Source organism: Corvus brachyrhynchos, unplaced genomic scaffold, assembly GCF_000691975.1.
Source record: "Corvus brachyrhynchos isolate BGI_N302 unplaced genomic scaffold, ASM69197v1 scaffold91, whole genome shotgun sequence".
Lineage (NCBI taxonomy): Eukaryota > Metazoa > Chordata > Aves > Passeriformes > Corvidae > Corvus > Corvus brachyrhynchos.
The window spans coordinates 3,563,768-3,578,222 of NW_008236442.1; the positions used below are offsets into that span (position 1 = coordinate 3,563,768).

The following is a 14,455-nucleotide window of genomic DNA, read 5'->3' on the forward strand; positions in this document are numbered from 1 at the left end:
AGATTATTTCCTTCTGGATCTCAGCTTTCCTCACAGTTGGAGGCATTTGGGATTTGCCTCTCCAAGCAAAGGACAATGGCATCTCCACAGTGCTGTGAGGTCCCAGGCAGGGCCTGGCCCAGTCTGTGCTGGGAGGGCCAGGGAGGTCAGTCCCTCATTTTAAATCTCCTCATCCACGCTGGACAGCTTGGAATTGTCCTCTGCACCCATCTTTCCAGTGCTTGGCTCTGCAGTTAGAGCGGATTTTTCCCTTTCTGGCTGTCTTGGTTCAGCCGCGGGTGCTGGCAGTGAGGGAACCGTCTCCCGTGTGGTGCCCTGGCCATGGGGACCACCTGTCTGGGTGACCTGTGTTTTGCTAGCCAAGGGGCTCCAGGAAACAGGGAAGTTTCCTCTCCGTGTGGCTGTTATCCTGCTATGTAGAGGCTGCTCTAGAGGCAAGGCTGGTTCAAGGAATTTCGTGGATTCCTCTTATAGCCCTGGAGCTGTTTCTAGCTAAATATGGAAAACCCAGCAGCAATTAGGAAGCTGAGGTAACAAGAAGCTTAAATGATGGCAGGTCCCAGTACAAACTCAGGCTATTCCTTACCTGTGTCAGGCACTGGGTATCTGGAAGACAGGAAAGGTGCCCAAGTGACCTTCCTGGTTGGCCATTCAGGACTCAGTGAAGTGGCAGAAGAGAAATGCCTTAGAAACCATGGCCTGGCAGTGCAAGGGCAAGCCAGGTGTGCACTAGTTACACATCCAACCCAGGCACCCTCCTGGGATGGATGCTGGGATGTTGAAAGGTGGTTTATCTGTGTCAGAAGACAGATAAGAAAGAGATAAGCTGTCAGCAGGTAGGCGGTACAGAAAGAGGGCTGAAATGAGAAATCCAGCTAATATCCAGAGAGCTGCACAACTCCATATGGACCTAATGAAGTTAACGCATAAAAGTGAGATTCTTTTTCATTAGGGAGCCATCCCACGGAGCAGGAGGAGCATATGTTCAGCAATGGCCACATCTGTTTCTGGATGTCTGCCCCCCACCTCCTCCACCCAGGAAGGTTACAAGTCAGAAAGTAGTGATAAGTCATGATAATTACTTGAATTTGGCTTTGGCTCTTCTCCCTGGGGAATAAGACCTCTAATCTCTCTTCTTGATGGGCTCCTCTGCCCAGCTTTCATCTTCTGACCCTTCCTGAAGTATCTACATTGGACAGACCGACTGAGGTGCAACATGACATAAGATACTCTTCCACAGTAGCAGAAATGTTCCTGCTGCTTTCAACCAATGTGGCTCAAGAGGGAACCAGGGCAAGGTTTTCTTATTGGCCATGCAATGAAAAGATGAATTCCAGGAATCCAGATGTCCCAGTTTCTTCTACATTTATTATAAACCAGCATATATTTGGCCTTAAGGTCTTCTTTCATTATAGTGTAGTATCAAAAAGCGTCCTAAATGTGGACTCATGAATGCTTTTGGCAGAGCTTCTGCGCTATCAAGCATCTGCAGTTAAATATGACTATCCAAGCTGAATTCCCTCACCAGTAACAAGCTCACAATGGCACCAGTTTGCACAACAGAGGAGTGCAGAGCTTCAATGATCTGCTTTCCTCCATTTCCTTGTCTGATCCACACAGTCCCTGCCTCAGAAAGGCTCCTGAAATCTCTCTTTGGGAGCCATTAACCTTACTCCCAAAACCAAATTAGTTTTTCACATTCTGTTGCCATTGTTGATGCTTTTGCTGGTACATCCCAAGGGATGGCTCATCACTTGTTGTGCACAATATCTTCAAACACAAAAGGAAAATCTGGACGCAAGAAGTACAGTTAAAAGTTGCGGTAGAAAACAGAACTGCTTCTCGTTTCCCTTGAAATGCAAAGACTTGAAAGCATTTCTGCTCACTGAGATAGGTGGATGAGCTGTTGTTTCATTGCAATGCACACAGATGCAGTTAAATAGTCCCAGATGGAATCTGAAATATTCCATAGCAGCCTCTTGGGCAGCGAGTGCATTAACTGCCACAGGAGAAGGCTGTAAAGGCTCCCATCTGGTCATCCATCAACACTTTTATACATTATCATCAGCAGCCTGCTTGGAGGGAAGGTGTGCCACATTTCTGAAAATCCAATTAGATGATAGCAGCTAGTTCTCTTTTATCCTCTCTGTTGCTGAGCCATCCAAAGCATTTTTTTAGATTAAAGAAACATCATTTTCCTTCACAGGGGCTGTGCTGCTTTATCTCTATCATGACCTGTTCTTTCATGTGCTTTATAATTCTATTATTAATTGGGATTTCAACCCTTTTCCTGCTACTGAAGTGGGACACACTAGTTTGCAATTCCCAGATCTGCCTTATGCCTCTTTTTTCCCCAGACTGATATAATTGCCACTCTTCTATTTGTTGATAGTTTCTCTTTTGAGAAGAGAGAACTTATTGCAGCACCTCAGTGGCAGGGTTTGATGCCAGTCTTACCCTGATGGATCAATTTGCTTTGACTCAAGGTATGCAGATGTTTCTGCTGTGACTCTCAACACCACAAGCTGGGATTAGCCATCCTCTTTTATATCCTCATTTTCCTTGAGAAGTTCAGAGATTCATTGCTGAAGAATTGTTTGCAAAGCATGGAAAACTCCCAGAACAAGCAAGTCTAGCTTGAACAAGTTTCCCTCTGGTTTGGGGTTTATATAAAGGACAAATTAATGGCAACATGTTAAACTTTCAGGTAAATAATTAGTGTTTTCTCCAACACCATTTTTTCCCCCAGGCATTACATGCTGAGGATGAGCACTTTGATATAGTCTTTATTGATGCTGATCAAAGGAATGCTGTTCAGTACTACAGCTTTGTCATGGATAACCACTTGCTGAGCATGGATGCAGTGATCTGTGTAGAGAATACACTCATGAAAGGACAAGTCTACCTGGAGAACGTATCAGATGAAAATGTACTAGCTGTCAGAAAATTAAATTCAGTGATTAATTCAGATCCTCGTGTTGAGCAGGTTAGTGCAATGCCATTGGTTAAGGTGCCCATGGCGCTGTATCTATGGATTTTGCAAAGTACTCTTCAAAATGTTTCTTTTGTCAGTGCCATTATCCAAAGGACCTAAAATGAACTCAGATTTTATTATAATTCACCTCACTTGAGCTCCAGGTATGAGTTTCTATATTCAGGAGTGGTCCCTACTCTGTCTACATCTTATGGAGTGTTAAAGGCAAGATAAAAGGAGAGCACTTAAGAGTGAATAATCAGCTCTACAGCACAACTAAAGAATCACCACTCTGCTTTAAAGGCTCTGGGGGCTGTAGGGCATCACCAGCACAACAGGAGTCAGCAAAATCCTACTCCAGCAGAAGAGAAATAAAAGAAGTAATAGGATGCACAAACAATATGTTGTGATTTTAGAAACTGGAGAGACAAGATTGCAATTTTCCCCCTGGCATTTGTGTAAGCAATGAGTTTGGAAGAGGAATGTGAGCAAATACAAATGCCTGACATGTTTGTGTTGGAGGGAACTTCAGCTAAAGAATAGGAGTAGGGGAAAAGCTACTGTGGCCTGAGAACTATCCTTCACATCACTGGAATTTGGGTGACAGAAAGCCAGGTACAAAGCAGTTGAGAACTGTGTTATATTTGCAGGTGATTTTACCTGTGCAGAGTGGACTGAGCCTCATTCGAAGGAGCCCTGTGCCTCCAGATGCAGTGATTGAATCCAAGGTGGGTATTTCCTCTCTATGAGCATTTCTGGGAAAATTTTGTCCTGCCAAGGACAAGGACAAAATAATTTTCAGGGGTTTGGTGGCAAGAACCCAAACATTTCCTGCTGTGATCATGGACTTAGCAGCTTAGGGCTTGCCACCTTTTAGCCTCACTAGTCCAGAGTTACACTAAAGCTGTTAAATCCTGATTCCTTTCAAAGTCTTCCAGATCAGCTGGTCCTGTGATGAATCTCTGGAGTCACTGGTATGCTGCTCACCAGGTGTCAGTGCCTGGTGCTCTCCCATCCTTCCCATGCAGAGGAGTGTGGGAAGATGGAGCTGAGGACCAGCTGTAATGAACCAATACAATATTTCCGAAGTAGTTATTTTTTTTCCCAAAGGCAGCACAGGATGCCCTCCTGTGCTCTCTGAGCTGGATATTTTCATGGCCTTACATTTTGCTTGTCCTAAGGAAAAAACGGTGCTTGTATCTTTCTCTATTTTCTGTCGTGGGCGTCATCCAGCTGTAATGAAATTCCCATCTGGAATCATAATGGCCTAACTCAGTAAACCCAGAACCAAACAACCCGGTTGTTTTGCGGTTTCTGAGCACTCCCCAAGCTACACCCACTGGTAGTTCCTGGCATTTCAAACTCAATATTTTAAACATCTTGTATTTTGCATTTCGATTCCAGTCAGGGGGAAATGATGTATGGCAGCTGATCAGATGACAGCTTGGTTTAAGTTATTGGCTGGTATCTTTATTTGTGCACCAGCCTTGTGAAGATATTTTTATTGCACTATGCTTGACCCAAATCCTGCCTTTGGAACCTTGTTCTTAGTCCCTTAGCTGAGCCTAAGGGCAAGATTGGGCCCTGAGGATGAAATAACGGGAAGACTTAACCAGTCAGCTTTTAAGACTTTGTTCCCAATCCATCTCCCATGGGGAGCCAGGCAAGGAAATGCCATACCCTACTCTCCTGAAAGCGGAGTGTTTGGAGCATCTCCCCAAAGCACAGCCCTTCTGCTCCATTGCCTGGCACCTTAGTGCTATACCTGAGATTAATATCTGTATGGATAAGGGGGCTTTTTGGCTTGAATTAGTGATAGTTTTTATATTAATTAATGGGCCAAGAAGACATGGATCCCTGTTCATGCTCCCACCTTGTTCTCACCAGCAGAGTCCTTCAGAGCGGTCGGTGAGCTCTGCCCTTTGCTGTGCAAGGCGTTTATGTTCTTGTTTCAGAAAGAAGTGGTGAGAGATGACGTCTTCTGGGGCTGCAACCGGCGTCGCATCCTGGAGCGGCTGCGTTTGGACGGCAGGGTTGCCTATGTCACAGGAGGAGGGCAGGGAATTGGGAGAGCCTTTGCTCATGCACTGGGGGAAGCTGGAGCTAAAGTAGCTGTCGTGGATCTGGTCCTTGCCAAGGCAGAAGCGGTGGTGTGTGAGCTCAGCCTCAAAGGTAAGCACTGTGATGGGCACTGTAATGGGTGGCTTTCCTTCTTCAAACCTGACCCTACTCTGCTGTGCAATCTCCTCTTATCAAGCCCTGGTAGGGAACTGAGGAGGAGCAGAGGATTTTCATGCCATGGGCACAAAGCTTCTCCTGCCCTGTTGGTGTTGTCCCAGCAGTCATTCATACCACACTATCTGAGAGAGCTATTTATCAATATAAACTCTATTAGAGAGGCAAAGTGATCCAAACAAAATTCCTCTCCAAAAGTGCCCAAAGTGGTGAGCCATGGCTGACAGGAACAGAGAAGGGTCACCTTGTACAAGTGAGATCTGTATAACCAGCACTGAACAGAGATGGTGCTGCTCAAAGTAAATCATGCAGCACCTCAGGCTTCACTATGGGTGAATATGGCCTACAAACTCACCTACCCATTCTTCCAGACCTAATGTCTGTGTCATGAGCCAAAACACCAAAACAAGGTAGTTGTAGTGCCAGTCTGGATGTCCCATTGTGCCCTTTAAACTGAAGAAAAGTCATTTTTCAAGTCCTCTTTCAAACATGTATACAAGGTCAGATATAGGAACAAAATAACTAATAGAAATAATAACTAAAATCCCAAATAAGAGGTAAAATCTTCTACAAGCCACTCCTGTTTTAGCAGTAAAACCAGAAAATGTAACATAAAATTGAATTTCCCCCTCGAGCCGTGCTAAACTGCAATTGTAAAGGGGAAAAAGAAAACTGGAAATATAATTTTAATGATAAAAGAAAGGATGTATTACTCATTTTATAATTCCTTCTGTGAGATTGCTCCTGAGCCTTCTTCAAAGTTTAGTACTTCATTCTCTCTAAAGATGGACATTTACGTAGGAAATTTTCACTTTGCCATCTGGATAAAGTCACCAGTATTTGTTTCCACTCTGACTTCTGCAAGGGATTGGGCCATAGAAACCATATACTCTCCAGCAAAACCAGCCCCTGCAGATGTATTTATCTCACCCAGTCTCAGGAAGGGGCAAGGAATGGTGTCATTCTGCTTTGAATCCTGTCCTGAGCCTCTCCAGAGAACATTTGAAACAAAACATCCCTGTCTCCACAATCCCAGCTCCAGCAAGCAGGAGACACTTCGAGTGTCAGTGCAAGGGTTAAAGCTCTGATCCCAAATAACGACCGAGAAGGAAGAGACCAGTTCCTTTTCTCTCTCATGCACCAGAGCCATATGGTTTTGGCACAAAGTAGCTGTGCCCAACACCTTAACTCGCCTTTTGGACATTTTTTCCCTGAAACATCCTGCATATCAAGCAGAGCTATTTGGATAGAAGTAGGCTACTTCATAGAGCCATGAGACTTTGGATGCCAACAGCCTGTTGGGAAACAAACTTAGCACATCTCCAGGGCATTTTCAGTAGGTGTTTGATCATCCACCCTTCAATGGCTGCCCTACATCTCTGCTCCTTCAGCTGTGGGCTGCCAGCCTGGAGGAGGTGGGGGATTGTTCCAAAATGCAGTTGGAGAGGTCATGAGGCATAGCAAATATTATTGCAGTCTAAAGTAAAGAAAATCTCACTTCTCACTCTTTACACATCTTTATCCTTTGAGGTCAAATATTATCTATCAATTTGACCAGTGCAGCTGGTCAGGGCACATCTCTTCCATCTCATGATGGGTTTTGAGGTTTCAAATTTATTGTCGTTCCCTGTTGGAACAACCCCCAAACTTTGTAAAGCTTTTGTGAAAGGGAATTATATCCAAATGCCCGTTTTCGGAAAGGATCTAAAAGGTCAGGTTTTCAATCTCTTTCTCTCCAGAGGTAACTAGAGAGTCTAGCCTGGACCTCAGAAGCTTTCCCTTGAAAACTTTTTGTTGAAATCAATGTTTCCACGAAACATTTTGGCTTCAAAGAAGTATCATGCTCTGTTGGAAATAAATTTTGACAAAAAGGTTCAGCTAGCTTTACTCTCAAAATATTCACTTGAGTAAATTGAAGCAATCATAACATTAATACGTATTTTTCCTGCTGTAATAAGGACAAAGAGGCTGTAATATTTCCTCTATGGCTGTAGATCTCTAACTCAAAGTTGGAAGCTCAGTGCCCCAAGTCATTCCCATACTGATACTTTTTAAAAACATTTTGCTTAGCTTGCTTAGAGCCACTCTGCTTCTTATACCAAGGAGCCCTTTCCTGCCTTTTGGGATGGTGTCATCATTTCATGACAAGTTTTAAACATCAGAACGCCTGTGATCTCAGTTTTAGCTTTGTTAGACAGCTCGGGTGTACATCCCTTGGCTACAGGGGTCTTTGTTTTTAGATCCTGTGTGAATACCTTTTTCAACAGTTGCTAATGGATCCTGACAGAAGAACCAAAAATGATGAAACATAACCAAAAAATCCTAAGGGTTACCTTCCACTACACACACCTCTGTCTTCAGGGGGAATCACTGCCTCTACCCTAAGGGAAGAATTAGTCTGACGGGATTTTTAAAATGTGCATTTTCACTGTAAACTATGCAAATGCCTTGTGCAATGTCACTCCTGATCTCCTTGTCTATATGCAACGTGTTACTTCCATTTATACCGAGAGACCAGAGATGAAGCCCGTGGCAGGGGGACGTGTGTGTCCCTGCAGAAGGACACCTCAGGAGGATCTGGCACAGTGATTCCCTCCAGCACAGAGCCCCTGGGCTACTCTCCTGCCCCTCTTGTCACAAACCTGCCTCCATGAGCCCCACAAAACCCAACTGAGTGCTGTGGAGATGCACTGGCCCCATCATGCACCCAGCAGAGCCGTCCTGTGCTGGGTGTCTTGCCTCTGGTCTTGTCTGTAGATTTGAAGCTATTTTTCCACAGTTTGTTTTATTTATTATTTTTAACAGGTGGGTTGTGGGGACTGTGAAGACACAGAGAGTGGTTTCCTCCCCCCTGTCAGAGTGCAGGGATATCAGCTGAATTGATTAAGGTCGAGTGTGGGACTCTGGTTTGAAGTGAGCATGGCTTCACTGCTTCTTCGCTAGACACTCACACGTGGCACCTTTTGTCTTGTTTTTATGAACTGACCTATAAGATGAAGCTCTAAATGGGGTGAGAGTTGGAGGGCAGGTGAAGAGTCTTTCTGTTACCATTAGTAACAGGCTTGCACCCATTTTGTCTGTAAATTGAAAGATTGCAGCAACTCCCTGTGCGTTACATGTCTTGATAACAATTAGGAGGACCAACAGGGGCCGTCTGGCTATTTTTATTCTTTCAGCATATTTAGCATAAAACCTGCAATAAAAGAAGAGATCTTGTTTTGTGGCAGAGCATGCATCCATTTTTTAGTTGTCTGTATTTTTTCTCTGCCATGGAAATCAAGAGAACAGTGTCATCGCTGAAGGGGACAGGAGCTCCCACGCCCTGGCACCCCAAAGCAGCATCACCTCGGGCTGTGCACTCTGACAGGCTCCTGAAGGCACTGCAGATGAGGAGGAGCTTTTCCATGCAAAAGCCTCTTTCCTGCCATTTTCTTCACACACCACTGGGCAATTCCTGCTTTGTCTTGCTTTCCTGGAAGCCTCCATCTCAGCTTCATTTTGGGAGAGTCTCCTCCTAGAATAGGCTTATCCCTTTTTTAAAATGTTTTATCAGAATGATCTGAAAGAGGGACCAGTGTGGAACAAATTTGTCATTTATACAGAAGTAAAAAAATCTTGCTTTAACAGCTGCAACTTCCTACCCAGTCTGCTGATCCATGATCCAACCCCAGTAGCTGCCTCCCTCCTTCCTTCCTTAAGACCCATTTCACCACAGCCTTTATTGGTGCAGCCTTGTTTGGCTTTCAGGATGGGCATAATCCCAGTGGCATTGGGTGCCTCAGCAGGCTTCTTAAGTTGTATAATAATAAGGGTATTTAAAGCTGATTTTCATAATAAATTAAATGAAGTTATTTACGAATCAGCACTGGTGCGGAAGTCACTGGCTGGATAATTTTAGGAAAAAAGCAAAACTTCTGCATGTTTCAAATTTTGTAAATCTCTTCACTTCCAAATGTTTGCATTATTCTGGCAGTGTGATTAGCAATTAATAAGGCACTGTGAGTACCATACCTGTGCAGCTGCAGGTATTACCACTTAACTCCCACCTAAAACTGGTTTGGTTTTGTCAGCCTCCCAGCTCTCTGGGCGCTGTAATCCATCCAGAGAGCATTTTGGGATAAATTAATTTGGTTTCTGTAGCATCTTGGGGGGGACCTGGCGTAGGAAAAGCATCTGTAGAGCTGGCGGTGGCTGGGGGAGCTGCAGTTGAGGGTTTGGACAGAAGATGGTGCAGTGTTCCAAGCTTCGTCCTGCCGGAGTGGCAGCCTTCGCTCCCACACCTGGGCTCCAGCTTGGGCTCCAGCAAGCAAACCTCGCACCAGTCAGCAACTTTATAATGGTACTGCAGCAACAAACACACGTTTTGCTACTGCTTGTGGAGCAATGAATTAAGGTGGAATATACATATAAAATATATTTATATGTTTAAAATACAGCCATGTAAAAAATCTCTCTCTATATATATGAATTAAAAAAATAATCATAAAATAGAATTTTTTCTTTCCCTGTGAATTCCTGTACTGACTCCATCACTCTCGTTTCAATGCAGGCATTAAAAGCCTTGCTCTGGCAGCAGATGTAAGCAAGCCTGAGGATGTGCAAAGGATGGTGGATGCAATTGTGGCTCGCTGGGGCACAGTCCACATTGCATGCAACAATGCAGGAATCAATCTCAACTCTGCAAGTGAAGAGACTTCCCTGGAGGAATGGGACAAAACTTTCAATGTTAATTTACGAGGATTATTTTTGTGCTGCCAAGTAAGTGTGAAATACTGCACTGGTTAGTTTTGCAAGAGGATATTAACATTCTAAGTATTTACTTTATCTCAAGATCTAATAACATTTTATTAATAATTATCACAATAAAATTGGTCCTAGTTTTGGTGGAGTTTAGGTGAGATTTGCTTTATATGAATTACAGATTTCGGTCAATACATTCAAAAGCAGCTGGTACTTGTTGGCTACCCAAGCCCAGGCATTAAAGAATGGCCAAAATTTTTTTGAAGGGTGGTTATTTGAAAACCAGAAGGCTTGGAGGGGGGAAATCCCAGCATTAGTGATTATTTTGAAAAAATATTGCCAACAGTGAAGAGGTGTGAAATGGCAATGGAATTTTTTCCTGCATCAGCCATTTTTATACCAAGTTTTTATATCAAGTGCTTAAAAAAATGTGTTAGCACATCAACTCTTCTGAAAAGTGAAGACTAATTTATTATCATGTCATTATTAGCACAATCACAGAAAGGGTCACTGGTCTTTCCTTTAATTTCTGTCACAGGCTGCAGGCCGCATTATGCTGAATCAAGGATATGGGAAGATAATTAACACAGCATCTATGGCAAGTTTAATAGGTGAGTGATGAGAGCTAACAGTTGTGCTTCAGAATCCATATTTTAATTACTACCGATGCTATTTGAATCAATTAAACCTGTATTGGGAAGGAGTAAATCACTGACATTTCATATTAGAGGAAATGTACTACAAAATTTTTATTGATATCATTTTTCAACATTTATCTGTCCTCAATGTTTTAGAGCACTTATTACTTTTTATTGAAAAGGTGGAGTCGCATTCTCTGACTCCAGTGCATGGATACCACAGGAGAAGTGCTGCTTCCCTCCATGCTGTTCCAGGCAAATTCCTTGGCATGTGGGAAGCTGAGCCCACAAGATGCTTACAAGCCACCCAAAAGATTTTGTGCCAATATTTGCCCTGGTACCCATGGGTTTTATAACATTTTCATCGCCAACAGGTGCCTGCACCAACGCTGCTGAATCAGCAGCGTCATCAAAAGCACCAATAAACCATTGTAACATATGGAATGCAATCCCTACTGCTGAGCTAATCTGGAAGGCTGCTGAGCTGAAGCCCATGTAACAAAAATTGATCAATTACACAAATTAAGCATAGCCCTTTAGGAATTTATTTTATTGGTCTGGACATCTGTTGCAGTATTGTCCAAATCCAAAAATCAAATGGTGCCTTGGGTTGCCAAGTTAGGCAAGAAAATCTAGTAGCTATAAAAGTACAACTGAAAACCCCTGTATTAATATCATGTCCATCTGCTGAATGTTACATAAATATGCAGTCTTTTTATTTTCCTTCTGAATAATGTTTATTTTTACTGTGCCCAGTTTGACATTCTATGACATTCTACTCAGTTTATTGCACAGTAACTTTAAATGGTTCTTCAAAAATCCATTTATAATGTTGTTGTTAATATTTTTTTGAAGTGTCTTTACCAGCTGTTTTACTTATGCTTAAACACAGGCACCATCCCTCCATCCCAGCTTTGTAAAGTTACAAAATCCCCCAAAGAAAAGTAGTTCTGGAAAGACTGTGAGGCTTTAAATTTCAAATACCTCAGGCTTTTCTGCTCTGCTCTAAGCAGTCAGGCTCTGGTCTATGCTTGGGCTGTCACCATCCACATCATTGTCACAAAGCAAAATTTCCTGGGAGGTGGTCCATCCTGGAGAAAGTTAGGAAGCTCTTGGAATTGGCAGAAACAGGGGATCTGCTGGTTTGGCACAGAACTCTCAGCCTTGCTGCAGCCCAGCAGTGGTGTGCTCTGCTTAAGGAGAGGTATTTTCCAACTTTTCCATTGGGGCTTGGCACAGCTCTGCTGAGCTGGGTTGTGATGCCATTCCAACACAGCATCCATCCCAGCCCCAGCTTGGAGCTGCACCTCCTTGGCTGGTGGGCCAGGTCCAGAGCTCCACCTGGGGATCACATTTGAGGGCAGTACCAGTCCTAGAACAGGAAGGAACATTGGAAAGCAGCCCTGAGAGCAGCCTGGAAGGGTCATCCCAAGATGCATTTAAATGTCAGTGAAAGTTAGTGCATGCTAGGCCAGAAGTTAAGAGATGGAGAGATGTGTTTACCTTCTGAACCTGTTTGAATCTTGGCATTGAAAAAATCTAGTAGTTATGAAACTACGACTGAAAACCACGATGTTCATATCATGTCCATCTGCTGAATGTTAAATAAATATGTTGGTTGGTTGGTTATTTAAGTATGTTGGCCAACTGGCATAGTATGAAATGTTTCTAGAAATAGTTAGGGGATATTTTTTTTGTTGTTGTTGTAGGTTGAGTCCTTCCTCAGAGATACAGGAAAATGAGGAGACACTTAGCAGGATAGGGAGGTTTTTGTTTGTGATTTTTCCAGATACACTGCTCAGAATCAGCTTTAATTAATTGAAGATAAGCTGCATACATTTTGCATATGTGCGTTTTGATTCTGGTATTCCACTGGAATTATTCCAGGCGTACGCTCCAGCAGCGGTGGCTCGGCTGCTGCGGCTCGGCGGTTCACACAGGTGTAACTCAGAGCTGTGATTTTTACAGGGAATATCTTCAGTGGGAAGTGGTCTGCTCTGCTCTGTCTGTGTGCACCTCTCATTAACATTGTGTGGCTGCTTCAAGGTCAGGCTGGGAGCCCGATGTACCAAACAAGGGTGCAAAAGCAGAGTGCCAGGTTGTTGTGGTATAACCACAGCAGCAGTGAACACCCCACAGCCCTTCCCTCCCTCCCCCCTGGGACTGAGGAGAGGATCTAGGAAAAAAGGTAAAACTTGTGGGTTGAGATAAAGACAGCTTATTATGACAGAAAAGGAAGGGCAAATAATAATAAGGATAAAACAACATGCAAAGCAAGTGGTGCACGGTGCAGTTTCTCACTACCCACTGACCCATGTCCAGTCAGTCTCCCAGCTCACTCCAGTCTTATTTTTCAGCATGATGCCATGTGATTTGGAATATCCTTCTGGCCAGCTGGAGTCAGCTGTCCTGGCTGTGTCCCCTTCCAGGTTCTTGTGCCTCCAGCCTCCTCACTAGCAGGGCAGCATGATGCCCTGAAAAGTCCTTGGTTTAAAGTAAGACGCACCCAGCAACAACTAAACCATCAATGTGTTAACGTTATTCCTGTCCTAAATCCAAAACACAGCACTGTAACAGTTACTGGGAAAAAAACCAACTGTCCCAGCCAAAGTCAGAACTGTTTAAAACATAATGCAGCTAATCTTGGCAGAATTTTGATCTGCTTTCTTCTATCATCTCCGTCCTGAACAGGAGTGAGTGTCCTTGCTGCCCTCAAGCCTTAGCAATGCAGATTTTTTGGTGACACTGCTGGAGGCATAGATTTATTCACGAGCCCCATTTTGTATGAGTTTGGAGGGTTCCAGACTCACTCTTCTCTCTGTAAGAGACCGCCTTAGGTAAGGGAAGAGGAAGTGGCGTGGGGTGCTTTGCTGCAGAAATCCCATCCAGAGCCAGAGCTTCACAGCACCCGTTAACTTCTTCTTGAGTTCTTCCTATTGAGAGGGGCTGAGTGTCTCAGCAGGGAAAAAGTTCATCCTCCTAATTACCTTCCTTAGATACTCTTATAAAGACAAAAGTCCACGGAAGGACTTTTGATAACTCTGTCTCATCACCCACCCCAAGTTAGAAGCTGATTCTCGTTGCTTGCAGCAACTTGTTCTCACCCATATGCACTGTAGGTGCAGAGCCAGTGCCAGAACTCGTCTCCTCTTAGCAAGTGATCACTAAAATGATTTATCACAGACAGACATGTTTGGAAAGTTTAGCAAAGAACTGCTTTTGGGAGGTTACAAGGTTAACTACCGAAGTTGTATGTAACTTGGAGCTGATGCATGGCAATTAATCAAGAAATTACGTTCCACATCTTTCTGAGAGCCCCCATGGCGTGCTGCGTCAGGGGGCAACAGGCACACACTGAGGGCAAAGCAGTTCTGCTGGTCAAAATGCAAATCATTTCATATTGAACAAAAAAGAGCACAGAATAAATGCTGGCAGAGGAGGGCCATGGTATGAAATGCTCTTTGTAGCAAGGAAGAGATCGCTGAATTCTGAGCAAACCTGCAGCACACGCAGAAAAAAACCCCTCTAATTGTTGCTCCCATCAAGTGTGTGCTTTAAATCTATTCACAAACATCTCTGTTCAAGGCAAAGGCCCTTGTTCACATGCTCAATAATTCATAGCACGGCTTTTGGCTCTTTCAGAGGTTGGGGAACTCAGTTATCACCTCCTTTACACCCCTTACATTGATATATTCAAACCCAAGATTTTAAGTCAATAAAATCAGTAGTGGATGCGTTGGGATGCCATGGGTGGGAGTGATATAGAACTGATGCATCAGCTTAATTTATTAAGACCAGTTTAATGCCAGCTACCAGTGCTGCTCATGTGCTTTTATCAAAATGCTGGGAGTTGGGGTTTTGCTGCTGA

At 43.7% G+C, this 14,455-nt stretch overlaps 1 protein-coding gene across 1 annotated transcript in view; it reads left to right on the forward strand.

The window, feature by feature from the left end:
• LOC103624387 overlaps window positions 1-14,455 on the forward strand; it is a 33,691-nt gene that overhangs the window by 11,209 nt on the left and 8,027 nt on the right. The window contains exons 5-9 of the mRNA XM_017747227.1: window positions 2,750-2,986; window positions 3,625-3,702; window positions 4,930-5,146; window positions 9,759-9,967; window positions 10,488-10,560. Of these exons, the coding sequence (XP_017602716.1) occupies window positions 2,750-2,986; window positions 3,625-3,702; window positions 4,930-5,146; window positions 9,759-9,967; window positions 10,488-10,560 (814 nt within the window). The remainder of the gene's footprint in view (window positions 1-2,749; window positions 2,987-3,624; window positions 3,703-4,929; window positions 5,147-9,758; window positions 9,968-10,487; window positions 10,561-14,455) is intronic.